This window comes from Schistocerca piceifrons, chromosome 1, assembly GCF_021461385.2.
Source record: "Schistocerca piceifrons isolate TAMUIC-IGC-003096 chromosome 1, iqSchPice1.1, whole genome shotgun sequence".
In the NCBI taxonomy this organism is placed as follows: Eukaryota; Metazoa; Arthropoda; class Insecta; order Orthoptera; family Acrididae; genus Schistocerca; species Schistocerca piceifrons.
This window is the reverse complement of record NC_060138.1, coordinates 103,906,280-103,922,532: the sequence shown is the minus strand read 5'-3', so window position 1 is coordinate 103,922,532 and position 16,253 is coordinate 103,906,280. Positions and strand designations below refer to the sequence as shown.

Genomic DNA, 16,253 nt, shown 5'->3' with positions numbered 1-16,253 from the left:
GCAGTTGAAAAACGTTACATCTTTTCCCTGGGCACTTTTTATTGTTCAGAATCAGTTTCAGAAGGATGGGCCACAAAAGGAATTTGTGGCTCTGAAGAAGACAGTATATTAACACTGATTTTATTGGCTATTGTTTGCATTGTATCTTAAGTGTCAAAATTCTGATGAATTGATATTTTTCTTAGGAATAAGTTATCCCATAAAATTATAGGCTGAAAGGTGTCCACTTCCAATCTAAAAACCTCTGTGGGCCATCTTGCAATGACTTGTGTCTGTTGTAGTGTGGGGTTAAATCTTGTTCTTTGAACTTGGAATGCTTCAGAAGGTACATGGTTGGATTGATGCTTCCTACTGTAGTCAAATTATAAGTAGTGTGATAAGTACTGGTATATTCTGAGGGAGCAATCTGTTTCCAGCTGGACGAGCTTGCAATACATATGGCATAAATAGTTCAGGATAGAATGAGATTGCACTTCTATACTTGTCTCCCCATGCACTTCAACATTTATAAAAATGAATAGATAGAGAGAAAATGGATGGTGTGAGAAAACTGGTATGATCCTCCCCCCCCCCCCCCCCCCCCCCTCTGCCCACCCCACCCCACCCCCCTCCCCCCAGAAAAAAGGAGGTAACAACTGGAATGTCACCCTAGTTTTTTAGGAGGTGGTGACTGAACAATGTATTTGTTACTCTCCATGTAGGATTTCTTTTGTGCAGAACACCGATGGTCATTGAAATTGAAGGCCTGTGGGCTGTATAGTAAGTGATGGAGAAACCACATGCTGTTACATTTTTCAGAGCTGAAAACATCTATATAAGAACTTTACTCTATTTACTCTCTTAACTTTGCATTATCTTCAGATGAAACTAATTATAACAATGTTGTTGTTGTGGTCTTCAGTCCTGAGACTGGTTTGATGCAGCTCTCCATGCTACTCTATCCTGTGCAAGCTTCTTCATCTCCCAGTACCTACTGCAACCTACATCCTTCTGAATCTGCTTAGTGTATTCATCTCTTGGTCTCCCTCTACCATTTTTACCCTCCACGGTGCCCTCCAATGCTAAATTTGTGATCCATTGATGCTTCAAAACATGTCCTACCAACCGATCCCTTCTTCTAGCCAAGTTGTGCCACAAACTTCTCCCCAATCCTATTCAATACCTCCTCATTAGTTACGTGATCTACCCACCTTATCTTCAGCATTCTTCTGTAGCACCACATTTCGAAAGCTTCTATTCTCTTCTTGTCCAAACTAGTTATCGTCCATGTTTCACTTCCATACATGGCTACACTCCACACAAATACTTTCAGAAACGACTTCCTGACGCTTAAATCTATACTCGATGTTAACAAATTTCTCTTCTTGAGAAACGCTTTCCTTGCCATTGCCAGTCTACATTTTATATCCTCTCTACTTCGACCATCATCAGTTGTTTTACTCCCTAAATAGCACAACTCCTTTACTACTTTAAGTGTCTCATTTCCTAATCTAATCCCCTCAGCATCACCCGATTTAATTTGACTACATTCCTTTATCCTCGTTTTGCTTTTGTTGGTGTTCATCTTATATCGTCCTTTGAAGACACTGTCCATTCCGTTCAACTGCTCTTCCAAGTCCTTTGCTGTCTCTGACAGAATTACAATGTCATCGGCGAAACTCAAAGTTTTTACTTCTTGTCCATGAATTTTAATACCTACTCCGAATTTTTCTTTTGTTTCCTTTACTGCTTGCTCAATATACAGATTGAATAACATCGGGGAGAGGCTACAACCCTGTCTCACTCCTTTCCCAACCACTGCTTCCCTTTCATGCCCCTCGACTCTTATAACTGCCATCTGGTTTCTGTACAAATTGTAAATAGCCTTTCGCTCCCTGTATTTTACCCCTGCCACCTTCAGAATTCGAAAGAGAGTATTCCAGTTAACATTGTCAAAAGCTTTCTCTAAGTCTACAAATGCTAGACACGTAGGTTTGCCTTTTCTTAATCTTTCTTCTAAGATAAGTCGTAAGGTCAGTATTGCCTCACGTGTTCCAACATTTCTATGGAATCCAAACTGATCTTCCCCGAGGTCGGCTTCTACCAGTTTTTCCATTCGTCTGTAAAGAATTCGCATTAGTATTTTGCAGCTGTGACTTATTAAACTGATAGTTCGGTAATTTTCACATCTGTCAACACCTGCTTTCTTTGGGATTGGAATTATTATATTCTTCTTGAAGTATGAAGGTATTTCGCCTGTCTCATACATCGTGCTCACCAGATGGTAGAGTTTTGTCATGACTGGCTCTCCCGAGGCCATCAGTAGTTCTAATGGAATGTTGTCTACTCCCAGGGCCTTGTTTCGACTCAGGTCTTTCAGTGCTCTGTCAAACTCTTCACGCAGTATCTTATCTCCCATTTCGTCTTCATCTACATCCTCTTCCATTTCCATAATATTGTCCTCAAGTACATCGCCCTTGTATAAACCCTCTATATACTCCTTCCACCTTTCTGCCTTTCCTTCTTTGCTTAGAACTGGGTTTCCATCTGAGCTCTTGATATTCATACAAGTGGTTCTCTTCTCTCCAAAGGTCTCTCTAATTTTTCTGTAGGCAGTATCTATCTTACCCCTAGTGAGACAAGCCTCTACATCCTTACGTTTGTCCTCTAGCCATCCCTGCTTAGCCATTTTGCACTTCCTGCCGATGTCATTTTTGAGACGTTTGTATTCCTTTTTGCCTGCTTCATTTACTGCATTTTTATATTTTCTCCTTTCATCAATTAAATTCAATATTTCTTCTGTTACCCAAGGATTTCTATTAGCCCTCGTCTTTTTACCTACTTGATCGTCTGCTGCCTTCACTACTTCATCCCTCAGAGCTACCCATTCTTCTTCTATTGTATTTCTTTCCCCCATTCCTGTCAATTGTTCCCTTATGCTCTCCCTGAAACTCTCTACAACCTCTGGTTCTTTCAGTTTATCCAGGTCCCATCTCCTTAAATTCCCACCTTTTTGCAGTTTCTTCAGTTTCAATCTGCAGTTCATAACCAATAGATTGTGGTCAGAATCCACATCTGCCCCAGGAAATGTCTTACAATTTAAAACCTGGTTCCTAAATCTCTGTCTTACCATTATATAATCTATCTGATACCTTTTAGTATCTCCAGGATTCTTCCAGGTATACAACCTTCTTTTATGATTCTTGAACCAAGTGTTAGCTATGATTAAGTTATGCTCTGTGCAAAATTCAACAAGGCGGCTTCCTCTTTCATTCCTTCCCCCCAATCCATTTTCACCTACTATGTTTCCTTCTCTCCCTTTTCCTACTGACGAATTCCAGTCACCCATGACTATTAAATTTTCGTCTCCCTTCACTACCTGAATAATTTCTTTTATCTCGTCATACATTTTATCTATTTCTTCATCATCTGCAGAGCTAGTTGGCATATAAACTTGTACTACCGTAGTAGGCATGGGCTTTGTGTCTATCTTGGCCACAATAATGCGTTCACTATGCTGTTTGTAGTAGCTAACCCGTATTCCTATTTTTTATTCATTATTAAACCTACTCCTACATTACCCCTATTTGATTTTGCATTTATAACCCTGTAATCACCTGACCAAAAGTCTTGTTCCTCCTGCCACCGAACTTCACTAATTCCCACTATATCTAACTTTAACCTATCCATTTCGCTTTTTAAATTTTCTAACCTATCTCCCCGATTAAGGGATCTGACATTCCACGCTCCGATCCATAGAACGCCAGTTTTCTTTCTCCTGATAACGACGTCCTCCTGAGTAGTCCCCGGCCGGAGATCTGAATGGGGGACTATTTTACCTGTGGAATATTTTACCCAAGAGGATGCCATCATCATTTAATCATACAGTAAAGCTGCATGTCCTCGGGAAAAATTACGGCTGTAGTTTCCCCTTGCTTTCAGCCGTTTGCATTACCAGCACAGCAAGGCCGTTTTGGTTAATGTTACAAGGCCAGATCAGCCAATCATCCAGACTGTTGCCCCTGCAACTACTGAAAAGGCTGCTGCCCCTCTTCAGGAACCGCATGTTTGTCTGGCCTCTCCACAGATACCCCTCCGTTGTGGTTGCACCTACGGTACGGCCATCTGTATCACTGAGGCGCGCAAGCCTCCCCACCAACGGCAAGGTCTATGGTTCATGGGGGGGGGGGGGGGGGGGGGAACTATAACAATACCAGGAGTAATTAGAATGAAACAAAGTGATAGCGTGGCTGATCATGGAGCTCTGTTTCTGCATTTCCTAAGGCTGTAACTTTCTTTACCCATTGCCATACACTGCATACAAACATTTATGGATATTCACCACAGTTTCTTTTTCTACACACAGGAATTCAATAACAGCATGGTGCTTGTAACATGAGTCGTATGTAGATATCATTTTGGTGCTGTACTATTGCTCTTCCATCTTCACTGGCACACAGGACAAACAGCGAATGTGAACCACAAACAAGGACATTTGTCTGTGTGTATTAATGGCTTTTAAAAAAAGTTGTGGGGAGTTACTTATTGAATGACCCTCGTATGTAATATATGGGGGGAAGTCCATGACTTGTTAGCTTCTTCACTACTGCAGACACCTTGTCAACACATTGCACCAGTACTTTTTGTCTCAACATATGACTCGAACTGGTGTCTACTATTTCAAGTGATTTTTCCCTTGTTAAACCCAATAACTCAAAATCTTTATGTTCAAGTAAATTTTCATGACGAGATAAAATATTAGAAATATTTCTCCAGTCTGAAATTCCTATAGTAGCAATCATACCTCTGAAAAATTAATTTGGTGCCCAAAGAATAGCACTGGTGCTACAAGAGTATAATAAGTCACTACACAAAGTTGACAATTAAATAAATTTTTGTTCAAATATCTGGTTTTACTGCCTACTGACCTTCATGATGTATAAAAATCACCGTTACAATTTTGGTTAATGCCACAGCGTAAAAGAATGTCATTTGTTGATTCATTAACACACCATTCTGCAGAATCATCACTAATGAGGTTATTTCTTTTGTAATGTCTGATTCGACACTTATGCTTTTGTGAGACTTGAATTCAGGAACAATTTGTTTTTCTTCATTTTAGGCCTTATTTTGTTCACATTTACTTCTTTCACTACAGCTGTAGTTCTAGACCTATCATTAGTACTACTAGAACTCAAAGTCGAAAAGCAACATTTTTTGTGAAAAATTTATCTACTCTTCCAAACCTTTTTGTAGAACACTAGCTTCTCATTCTTGCTTCTCCTTTGCTACTTTCTGACATGACGCTCCGTTTAATTTTGCACATTTGTTTTTGTAGCTCTTGTTCATATTAAAGACACTTACAAAATTGTCCACCAACACAAAAGAAAATACGTTTTTAAATAAAGAATATACAGTTCAAAATCGTACCATGTGGCACACCTGTACAGAGTCTTTTACTTTAAATACGAGAGTGATCAAGTGACTAGCTTAGATTACTTGACCGAACTGTACTGTGAAATAAAATCATTAAGACAAAAAAAAAAAAAAAAAACAATGCAAAATAAGGTAATTTCATTGTCACCTCTTTCCCTATTCTCAGTGAACAGAACTTAGAAGCTGACAGCATTCTGAGAATAATAACATTTCAAAGCTCATATTGTCGATTGTTGTTCTGATGGCTTACTTTAAAATATTATTGAACAGTTTCATAAATATGATTCCAGATGGGAATTGGGCATTTGAATTTCCATTCAGTCACCTGATAAACTAATGATGTTTTAAACCTAATAGTCTTGACTCTTGTTCTTGTGTCTTGTTTAAACTATCAAGTTATTTCACAATATTTGTAAGTGCAGTTATTTCAAAATGTAAAACGTTAAAATAAATACAGTGCAAAAAAATGCTACCCTCTCAAGCTGCTTGCCCCTAGACGCATGCCTAGTGGCGCTATGTATAGATCTCCCTCTGGAAGGAATTAGGTTAGGAAATGAGATACTAAAAGAAATAAGCAAGTTTTGCATTTTGGGCAGCAAAATAACTGATGTTGAACATAGTTACAATATTATGTAAAGGAAACTTGCTACTCACCATATACCAGAGGTGCTGAGTCACAGATAGACACAACAAAAAGACTGTCACAGATAAATAAAGCTTTTTGGCTTTGTCAACAACAACAACAACAACACCCCCCCCCCCCCCCCCCACACACACACACACACACACACATATACACATACACACACAAACGCGCGTGCAAGCAAATGCAACTCATCTCACCCGCATGACCTCAGTCTGAGGTAACTGAAACTGCACTGTGAACAGTAGCACCAGTGCATGATGGGAGGGCAAGTGGCTGGGGGTAAGAAGGGGGCTGGGGCGGGAAGGGTGAGAGATAGTATGGTGGGGGTGGCAGACTGTGAAGTGCTGCAGGTTAGACAGAGGACAGGAGAGAGGTGGGGAAACGGAGGGGGGGGGGGGATCAAGTAGTGGAAAAGGAGAGAAATAAAAAGACTGAGTGTGATGGTGGAATGGTGGCTGTGAAGTGTTGGAATGGGAACAGGGAAGTGGATGGATGAGTGAGAACAGTGCCTAACGAAGATTGAGGCCAGGAGGGTTACGGGAACGTAAGATGTATTGTAGGGAGAGTTCCCACCTGCGCAATACAGAAAATCTGGTGTTGGTGGGAAGGATCCATATGGTACAGGCTGTAAAGCAGTCATTGAAATGAAAGATGTCATGTTTGGCAACCCCCTTCTTACTTACCCTCAGTCGCCACCACCGTCATGCACTGGTGCTGCTGTTCACAGTGTGGTTTCAGTTGCCTGAGACTGCGGTCGTGTGTGTGTGTGTGTGTGTGTGTGTGTGTGTGTGTGTGTGTCTACGTCTATTGTTGACGAAGGTGTTAATGGCTGAAAGCTGTATTTATTTGTGACAGTCTTTTTGTTGTGCCTATCTGTGACTCAGCATTTCCGCTATATGGGAAGTAGCGACTTTCCTTTTCATAATAATGTTACATAGCATCCTGGATTTTCTATTGTTTGATGACCAAAGTTACGAAGATATAAAATGCCAACAGGCTGTAGCAAGGAAGCTTTTATGAAAAAAGAGGAATTTTTTAATGTCTGGCATCAATTTAAGTGTTGGGAAGTCTTTTCTGAAGGTATTTATGTGGATATTTGTCTAGTTTTGAGCTTTTTATGAAAATCAAATGTGCATGATGAGTAGTTTTGAACAGAAGTTAGTTGAAGCTGGTGTTACAAAAGAATGCTGTAGATAATATTGGTGGACTGAGTGATAATGAGGAAATACTAAATAAAATCAGGGGGAAAAAGAAATATATGGCACAACTTCACTTAAAGAAGGCATCAGTTGATAAAGACATTGTGAGACACTAAGAAATCACCAATTTGGTAATAGAGGAAAGTTTGTGTAGGTGAGTGGGTGGGGTTTTAAAATAAAAATTGTCAACGGAGAGTAAGAGATGAATACAGTAGGGAGGTTCAGTTGGACATAGGCTGTAGGAGTTATCTGTAGGTGAAGAGGCTTTCACAGGATAGAGTAGCATGGATAGGTACATTTAACCAGTCTCCAGATTGAAGACAACAACAATGTGCCCATAGTTTCTATTTGGAGTGTTCTTTACTATGCAGTTAGTCTCCATTGTAGTTCTTTCCGCTGTTTATCACACTCCGTCATTTTTCTCTCTGTGTTTTGTTCATTGCTGTCATTATTTGTTTTGATGGTGCATGATAATTTCTAGGCAGACAGCTTGTAGTCTTGTTTTGTTGATATAGTTGTTGTGTTGTGCCATGTTAGTATTATTTATCTAAAGTTCTTACTGATTTCTGGTAAACAATATTTAGTGGTATGAATATCCTTACACAAGTTGAAATTGGAAGAAGTTATGTGCAGTATGTAAGACAATTTAATGAAATTTATTGTCTAATAGCACAAAAGTTTAAAAAGTGAAAAAGTACGAGGGTAATCCCAAAAGAAAGGTCTCCTATTTATTTCTACAATGGTTTACATTAGTTTACAGCTTGAAAAATTAGCTATTTTTCGAAATAATCATCATTTCTGTCGATGCATTTTTGTAGACGCTGTGGCAGTTTTTGTATGCCCATGTCATACTATCTCACTGCCAGCTCTGCGGCTTTGGTGAAGAAGGATGCTGCCACTGACATTGCTTGGTCTCAGGTGTAAAGTGGTATGCCCAGGTTTCATCACCCATGACAATTGAGTCCAGAAAGTTGTCCTGTTCGGCTGCAAGGTGGTGAAGAAATGTGCAGGAAGTGTCAACTCGTTGCCACATGTGGTCCTCAGTCAGGATGCGTGGCACCCATCGTGCGCACACCTTCTGGTAGCTCAATGTTTCCATTAAAATTCTGTGAGTGGTGATTTGGGAAACCTCAGGAACCAACGTGCAGAGATCATCCAAGGTGATCCACTGATCTTCACGCATGCTTTGCTCAACCTTCAACACCATCTCCTCAGAAGTTAACGGTCTTCTGCTCCTTTATTCATCATGAGTTTCGGTCCAACCAGCTGCAAACTCTCTACACCACTTACAAACATTTTTGACATCCATGCACGACTCACCATACACTTCCATCAATTGGCGATGGATTTCAGTCGGCGCAGTGTGCTTTGCGTTCAAAAACCAAATAACTGCATGCATTTCACACTTGGCGGCAACATCCAACGGGAGCTCCATTCTCAATGGCTGCCAAGCCGAGACAGAGCGCCTCAGTGCAGCATGTGCATGTTTACACACAGCGTGTGAAGCACTCTTCATAACAGTGTGACCAGCTGCCATACAAACAGAGCTCTGTACTTATAAAAAAATAGGAGGCCTTACTTTTGGGATTATCCTCATAAATACAGTATAACTGCAATGACAATATGCTAATGTGATTTGTTCATCTTCAACAGGCAGAAACCCTGTAACAGGTGAAGGAACTGTTGGCTTCCGAGTGAGCAGTTATGCTCAGGGTAGCACTGCTGTAGGACCAGTTGATAGTTTAGTACATATCCCTCAGCGCATGAAGCTTGCTGCAAAGGTAAATGTATTTTTAAATTATTTTCTGTCTCTTATTGAAGTCTGCAGAATTTGTTTGCTCTGTGGTATGCGAATACTTCCATCTGTAAGGAAAATTATGTATCTGTTGTTGTTGACTGACATTTGGAGCTTTTGACGTGACACCAGAGGGTTACTGTAATTGCTCCATTACCAAAAAAAATGTTATTTCTTAACTTGCCCTTCACTTTGCTTGGTAAGATGTCATTTGGTGTTATGATTTTGGTTTTCATGAAATTAGGAAACTTTTAGAAAATTTCAAGTTTTTTGTGTTCTTGAATGATGGAAAATTATTCCTCTGTCAAGTCTGATTTGCTCTGTTTTCTAGTGAAAGATGGGGTGCTGATATTCTGATGGCAGCGCAGAATAAGAATTTCTTCTAGTCAAGTGTGCAACACCCATTTATATTGTAAACTGTCTACTGCAGGTGGAAAAGGGAATGGGCACACATTTTAAAAAACAACAGTACATAATCTGACCATGTTGTTTGTGTCTCCAGTTTATGCCATGTCTGATAAAAAAAATAGAGTTAGTTGGTTAGTTACGTGTTCCTTTGATCATTTGAATAATTCATTTTTTGAAATGATGTGCAATGAATCAGTTTATAGGATAGGTTTATGTGATTAGCATTAACATTAATGAACACAATATATTTTAGTTCTACTCGTGCAACTACACTCAAAAACAGTTTCCTTTTTCTTTATAAATTCTATCAGTGTTTAAATAGAAATTCATCTGTGGAATAGAAGGTGCTGTCCAGGAGAAACGATTTTAGGTTAGATGTAAAATTTGATTTGCTACATGTCAAACATTTTATGTTTTGGGGAAAATGATCAAAGTACTTTTTTCTGGATATTGAATTCCTTTCTGACCTGCTGACAGCATTAATAGTGAAAAATAAAGGTCATTTTTCCCTCCTGTGTTGTAGGCATGGAGCTTACTGTTCTTTTTAAATTGTGATGGATTAATTTCAGTATCGAATGTAGGTATTGTGATGATGCACTAAAAATGCCTAACTCCTTGAAGAACTACCTACATGATCAACCCAGGGAGCTCGCTATTCTTTGGTGGGTTCCTGCTTGGCTACCACGGGCCTCCAGTCTTTGATGTGTCTGGGATGTTTTTGGGAATGTGTTCTGCATTTTCAATAGCAGACATTGGAGGTCTCTCCACTGTTTTTCATTCCTTTTTACTTTCTTCATTCTACTTCTCCTATCCTCCCTCCGCTTTGGCGTTTGAGGTTCCTCTCTTTCTTCTTCCTCCCTGTGTGCTCCTGAAGGCTGGTCCATGCATCTGACATGTAACAGCATTAATAGTGAACAATAAAGGTAATTTTTCCCTCCTGTGTTGTAGGCATGGAGCTTACTGCTCTTCTTAAATTGTGACGGATTATTTGTGATGAATTTCAGTAGCGAATATACTGGGTAATCTGTAATTCACATCCCCGGTTTGACAGATAGGGTTTGCACGTATCGCTTGGTACAGGCCAGGCCTAGGGAGGGGTAATTGCCTGAGCTGCTACCTTCCCAAATTGCCAATTGGTCCCTCTTTCAGGTGTTCAGGAGGTGTGAGCAATGACCTAAGTGGATGCGTCACTCTCTGAGGAGAGGCTCCTAGTTGGAAGGAATGTGCCATTGGAGATGCTGGCAGTCATGAGGGATTTTCTCACAATGAGCCAATCTCCTTCTTCACAGTCAATGTCTGCCAAGCGTAAATGGAATGAGGCTCACAATTCAAAGACCCTTCCAGCTACGCCATGGTTCCTTGTGGTTTCACATACTGAAGACAATCATTCCTTTGATACGGTAAATCTGTTTATTATTCAGGAAGGTGTTGATGCAGTTGCCGGCCCTGTGAAATTCTGCTCTTGTTTACACAATGCCACTTTGCTTTTGGAGACTACTACTGATTCTCAAACACAATAACTGCTTGCAGCTTTGCTCCTCCACAGCTATCCTCTTTGTGTCAAAGCCCATCAAACAATGAATTCTTCCCATGGTGTTGTTTAGACTAGGCTGCTCAATGGTCCGACCACGGCAGAAATTCAAACGTACCTTTCTGATCAGGGTGTCATTGCAGTCCATCGTGTGATAAAAAAGGTAGATGCACCCTCAGTGCCTACATGCACTCTTTTTCTCACTTTTGATTGAGTAATGCTTCCATCACGCTATGAAGTTATCACAATCTGACTGTACATTAGAAACCCAATGGGCTGCTACCAATGTCATCATTATACCCCACTCAAATGTCTTGTCAGCACCCGGTCAAATGTGTAACCTGTGGTAGGGATGCTCACGACGGCGATTGTCCACCTACTTCTCCCTGCTTTATCAACTGCAGTGGCGACCATGCTGCCTCCTCCCGATATTGTCCAGTGTATCTCGATGAGTGGGCTGTCCAGGAGATCCGGGTGCAGGCAAAAGTGCCTTACCCTGTTGCTCGCAAGTTGTTGGCTAGTTGGAAACCCTGCGTTCTACCATCCAGCACTTACAGTACTGCTTTTCACTCCACGAAGGACATGGCCATGCAGACATGCAACCTCAAATTCAGCACCACAGTTTTAAAATCATACAGTGTCTCAATAGCATCCCCATCTCCTCCTCCAGCTGTGCAACAAGCTACCAAACTTTTGCCTCATGGGACGAAGTTACCTGCTACACAACCAGCAAGCTGGGAAAGGTAGAAGGAATACTCCCGCAAAGCTTTTTTATGTCCCTCCAGCCATAAAACATCTGCGTCTCCCTCTGACAACTGGAAAGGCTCCAAGAAATCAAAGGCAAATGGTCTTCTTCTTCGGCAACTCACAGATCCTCTTCAACAATGTTGCTGCCTGACATACTCACCCAGCTGACCTCCGTGTCGCCAGTGTGCACCACGAACCATTTTTCTGCCCTGCACTCCACAGACCAACCGAGGGAGAATGCCAACATCTCAGTAGATCTCATGGAGGGTGATCCTCCAGCCTCTGTGCCCTCTAGCAATGAGCCTTGGCACTCAGCAGCAGCCGAGGTGACACCCCTTAATTTCTTCCCTCCTCCCATTTCCTTCTCAAGACTCTCCTCCAATGGAACATTCACAGCCTTAGATCCAACAAAGAGGAATTATGGCTGCTCTTGAAATCACAGCGTCCGCTTATTCTCTGCTTCCAGGAATCAAAGTTTTATCTACACAACTGCTTTGACCTCTCACATTTCTTTCTGGTCCACTATGACCTTTCCCCTGAGGATGGCATTACATCTTATGGGAGAGTCATGCTGCTTGTCTGGGTAGATGTTTATAGCCAAACCATCTCCTGAGTACACGACTTCAGACTGTTGCAGTCTGCGTTTTCCTTTCTCACTTCACCTTTTCCCTTTGTACTGTTTACATCCATACGGCATTCAGTATCACCAGGGCAGACTTCCTGCAGCTTATTGGGGAACTCCATAATCCCCTTCTGCTGCTTGGTGACTTTAATGTGCACCATCCCTCTTGGGGTTTGCCCAGAACCTGTCAGAGAGATGCCCTCTTGGCTGACCTCCTCTGTCAACTTAACCTCATCTGCCTTAACACAAGAGCACCCACGCTCCTTTCAGACTCCACTCACACCTATTCCCATTTGGACCTCTCCTGCTGCACTGCCCAGCTTGCCCGTCATCTCAAGTGGTCCATTCTCTCTGACACATACTCGCGCAACCATTTCTGTGTGCCATCTGTTTGCTGACTCCTAGCCCACCTATGTGCACACCCAAATGGCAGCTTTCTAAGGCCGAGTGGAGGCTTTGCTCCTCTTTAGTGACCTTCGATGAACAACATTTCCCCAGTTGTGATGACCAGGTAGAATATCTTACAAACATCATCCTTACTGCCGTACAACATTCCATTCCTCACACTTCATGTTTACCGCACCGTGTTGTGGTCCCTCGGTGGAGTGAGGCATGGCACAATGCAATTCGCGTGCAGACATATGCTCTCTGCATTTTTAACTGTCACCTTACAGTGGCAAACTGCATTTGTTATAAACAGTTGCATGCACAGTGTCATCGCATTCTTCAGGATAGCAAAAAAGGTAGCTGGATTTCATTTTTACTACTTCTTTTAACAGTTCCACACCTTCTTCTGTTGTGTGGGCCAACCTCTGACAGTTCTCTGGGACTAAGGTCCATTCCCAAATTTCCAGCCTAATCATAGCAGGTGATATCTTAGTGGATCCTCTCCAACACCCTGGGCTGCTGTTTTGTGGAGATTTCAAGCTCCACCCACTATCACCCTGCCTCCTTCCATTGGTAACGAGTTGAGGAGACTCGGGTGAAACCATTTTCTTCTCAGAATCGTGGGTGCTATGAAGGAGCTAGCTCACTCTCTCACTTCATCTTAGTCCTCCGCCCCAGGGCCAGACGTTGTTCACATTCAGATGTTGCAGCACCTTTTTCTTGCAGGCAAGCACTTTCTGCTTCATACGTACAACCACATCTGGGCAGAGGGCACATTTTCCAGGTGCTGGTGTGAAGCCACTCATACCCACACCTAAGCCTGGTAAGGACAAACACCTTCCTCCTAGCTGCTGCCCCATTTCTCTCACCAGCTATGTTTGCGAGGTGATGGAATGTATAATTCATACCTGACTGGTATGGTGGATCGAATCATGCAATTTACTAACTGCTACACAGTGTGGATTTTGAATGTGCTGTCTGCAGTTGACCATCTTGTTATTTTGTCAACTCATGTCATGAATGGTTTTCAGGAAAAATACCATACTGTGGCTGTGTTTTTCTATTGGTGAAAGACTACAACACCTACTGGAGGACCGGTATCCTCTGTACTCTCTACACATGGGGCTTCCGAGGTTGCTTGCCTCATTTCCTTCAGAAATTTTTAAAAGATCGGGTTTTCAAGGTACGTGTGGGTTCTGCCTTGTTGGACACTTTTATCCAGGAAAATGGTGTGCCTCAGGGTTCTGTTCTCTCTGCTACCGCCATTAATCCTATTACGGCCTGTCTTCCACTGGGCATCTCTGGCTCCCTTTTCATTGAGATTTTGTGATCTATTGTAGTTCTCTGTGGACTTGTCTCCTTGTGCAGTGTTTTCAGCATTGTCCCAATCATCTTTCCTCATGGAGCATTGACAGTGGCCTTTGTTTTCCACTGAAAAAAACTGTTTGTATGAATTTCTGGCGGCACAGTCGGTTTCTTCCAACATCTTTACATCTTTGGACTGTTGCTCTTCCATTCATTGAAACTATGGCATTTATGGGGCTCATGCTCGATAGGCAACTTTCTTGGTCCTCCAACTTGTCTTACCTGGCTGTCCGCTGTATGCAGTCCCTCAGTGTCCTACGTGTTCTTCCTGGGGAGCAGATTGGACCACCCTCTTCTGTTTGTACTAGTCCCATGACTGTTCAAAACGAGACTATAGGTGTTTTGTTTATGCATTTACACATCCATCCATCTTACACTGTCTTAATACAATCCGCCTTCCATTTGGCCACTGGCACCTTTCACAAAAGCCTGGTTGAGAGTCTGTATGCAGAAGCTGCTGAACGACTGCTGTCATACCACCATGATTTTCTATGCTTCCTTCTTCAATGACTCCTTTGATGGCCAGCATGGGGCGTGTCCCTCTTCTCTGTTACCTCCTGGAGTTCTTTCAGCTATTGCTTCAACAGCTTAACTTCATGCTACCTGCCACTTTTCCAATGGATGCGAACTATCCGTCACCTTGGCTTTGCGCAGCTGCCTGTGTTAACCTGGGACATCATTTGCTTCCTAAGGACTCCACTCCAGCCTTGCTCTGTCACCGTAATTTTCTTGACCTTTACACAGAACTTCATGACAGTATCTTTGTGTACATTGATGGCTCTTGGACTGACCATGGTGTCGGGTGTGGCATCATCATTGACACAGTCGATTTTCAGTATCTGCTTCTAGAACACTGCTCAGTATTTGCAGCAGAGCTCCTTAGCCCTGTGTCAGGCAACACTGTACATTTGGCATTCAGGCTTTTTAATTGTGTCATCTGTTCCAACTCTCGCAGTGCCCTTCAGAGCCCCTGTGTGCTGTATCCTTTAGTGCAAAGGATCCAGGAAAGATTTCACTTGCTTGCCCTTGATGGAGTCACTGTGATGTTTATGTGGGTCCCTGGTCACGTCGGTCTGATGGGAAATGAGCCCCTGACACTGCTGCCACGGCTGCAGTCCTTGTACCTCAGTCCGCTAGTTCTTCCACTCCCTCCGATGATCTCTGTGTTGCTGTCTGTCTGCAGGCGGTGTCAATTCAGCATAACCACTGTTCTTCCCTTCATGGGAACAAGCTCCGTGGGATCGTGGGATTAAACCCCTCCCAGCGGCTTGGCTGACACTCATTGCTTTCAACTTTTTTGAATAATTTCAAAAAAGATGTCAGCAAGGAAATTGTATGATAATTGTTTAAGTCTTTCTTGTCACCTTCCCAATGAAGCGATTTAACAATTGCATTACCAGTGCTAGTGATGCATTCCATATATTGTTAAGGGTGTTACTTATTAAGTTGGAACAATATTTCAGAGTTATGTTTGAAATTCCATCAAGACCACATTAGCTTTCATTTTTTAAAATTTGTATTATTATAAGAGCTATTCACAAAGTAGGAATGTTTCCGTTTGATGCCGCTAGGTGAGCGCCGATCGCGTATATTTTGGTATGTGTGTGCTCGGCAGCTCAGTCAGCATCCATCCATGGCAATGGGAACATCTCTGCATGTCTGGTTTTTTGATATTCGAATTTGAAATGTGTGCTGCAACTGAAAATCCTGCCAGTTGTGAGATGCAGTCTGTGATATGGTTTTTGTTGACAAAAAACCTAAAACCTATAGAAATTTAACATGAACTGTGCGAAGTGTACGGAAACAGTGTAATGAGTGAATGTTCTGTCCGGAAATGGTGCATTCGGTTTAAAAATGGCCGTACTGACGTTCATGATGAAGAGAAGAGTGGATGCCCGAGCATTGTGACTGACGATCTTGTTGCTAAAGTTGATGAAACGCTTTGTGAAAACTGTCACTTCACAATAATGGAGCCTTAGAAGAGCAGTTCAAAACAAATACCGAAGAAAGCTGATGTCCAAAATTTTGTTTTTGCATGACAATGCCCGATCTCACATGGAAAACCACTCTAAAGAATTCCTTAATTCATTAAAATGGGAAATTTTCCCTCATCTACCCTACAGCCCTGATCTTGCACC

At 42.0% G+C, this 16,253-nt stretch overlaps 1 protein-coding gene across 3 annotated transcripts in view; it reads left to right on the top strand.

Moving 5' to 3' along the window:
- LOC124796444 (tRNA (uracil-5-)-methyltransferase homolog A-like) overlaps positions 1-16,253 on the top strand; it is an 89,886-nt gene that overhangs the window by 51,587 nt on the left and 22,046 nt on the right. For all 3 annotated transcript variants that reach the window (XM_047260668.1, XM_047260647.1, XM_047260658.1), the window contains one exon: positions 8,914-9,041. In XM_047260668.1, coding sequence (XP_047116624.1) covers positions 8,914-9,041 — 128 coding nt within the window. The remainder of the gene's footprint in view (positions 1-8,913; positions 9,042-16,253) is intronic.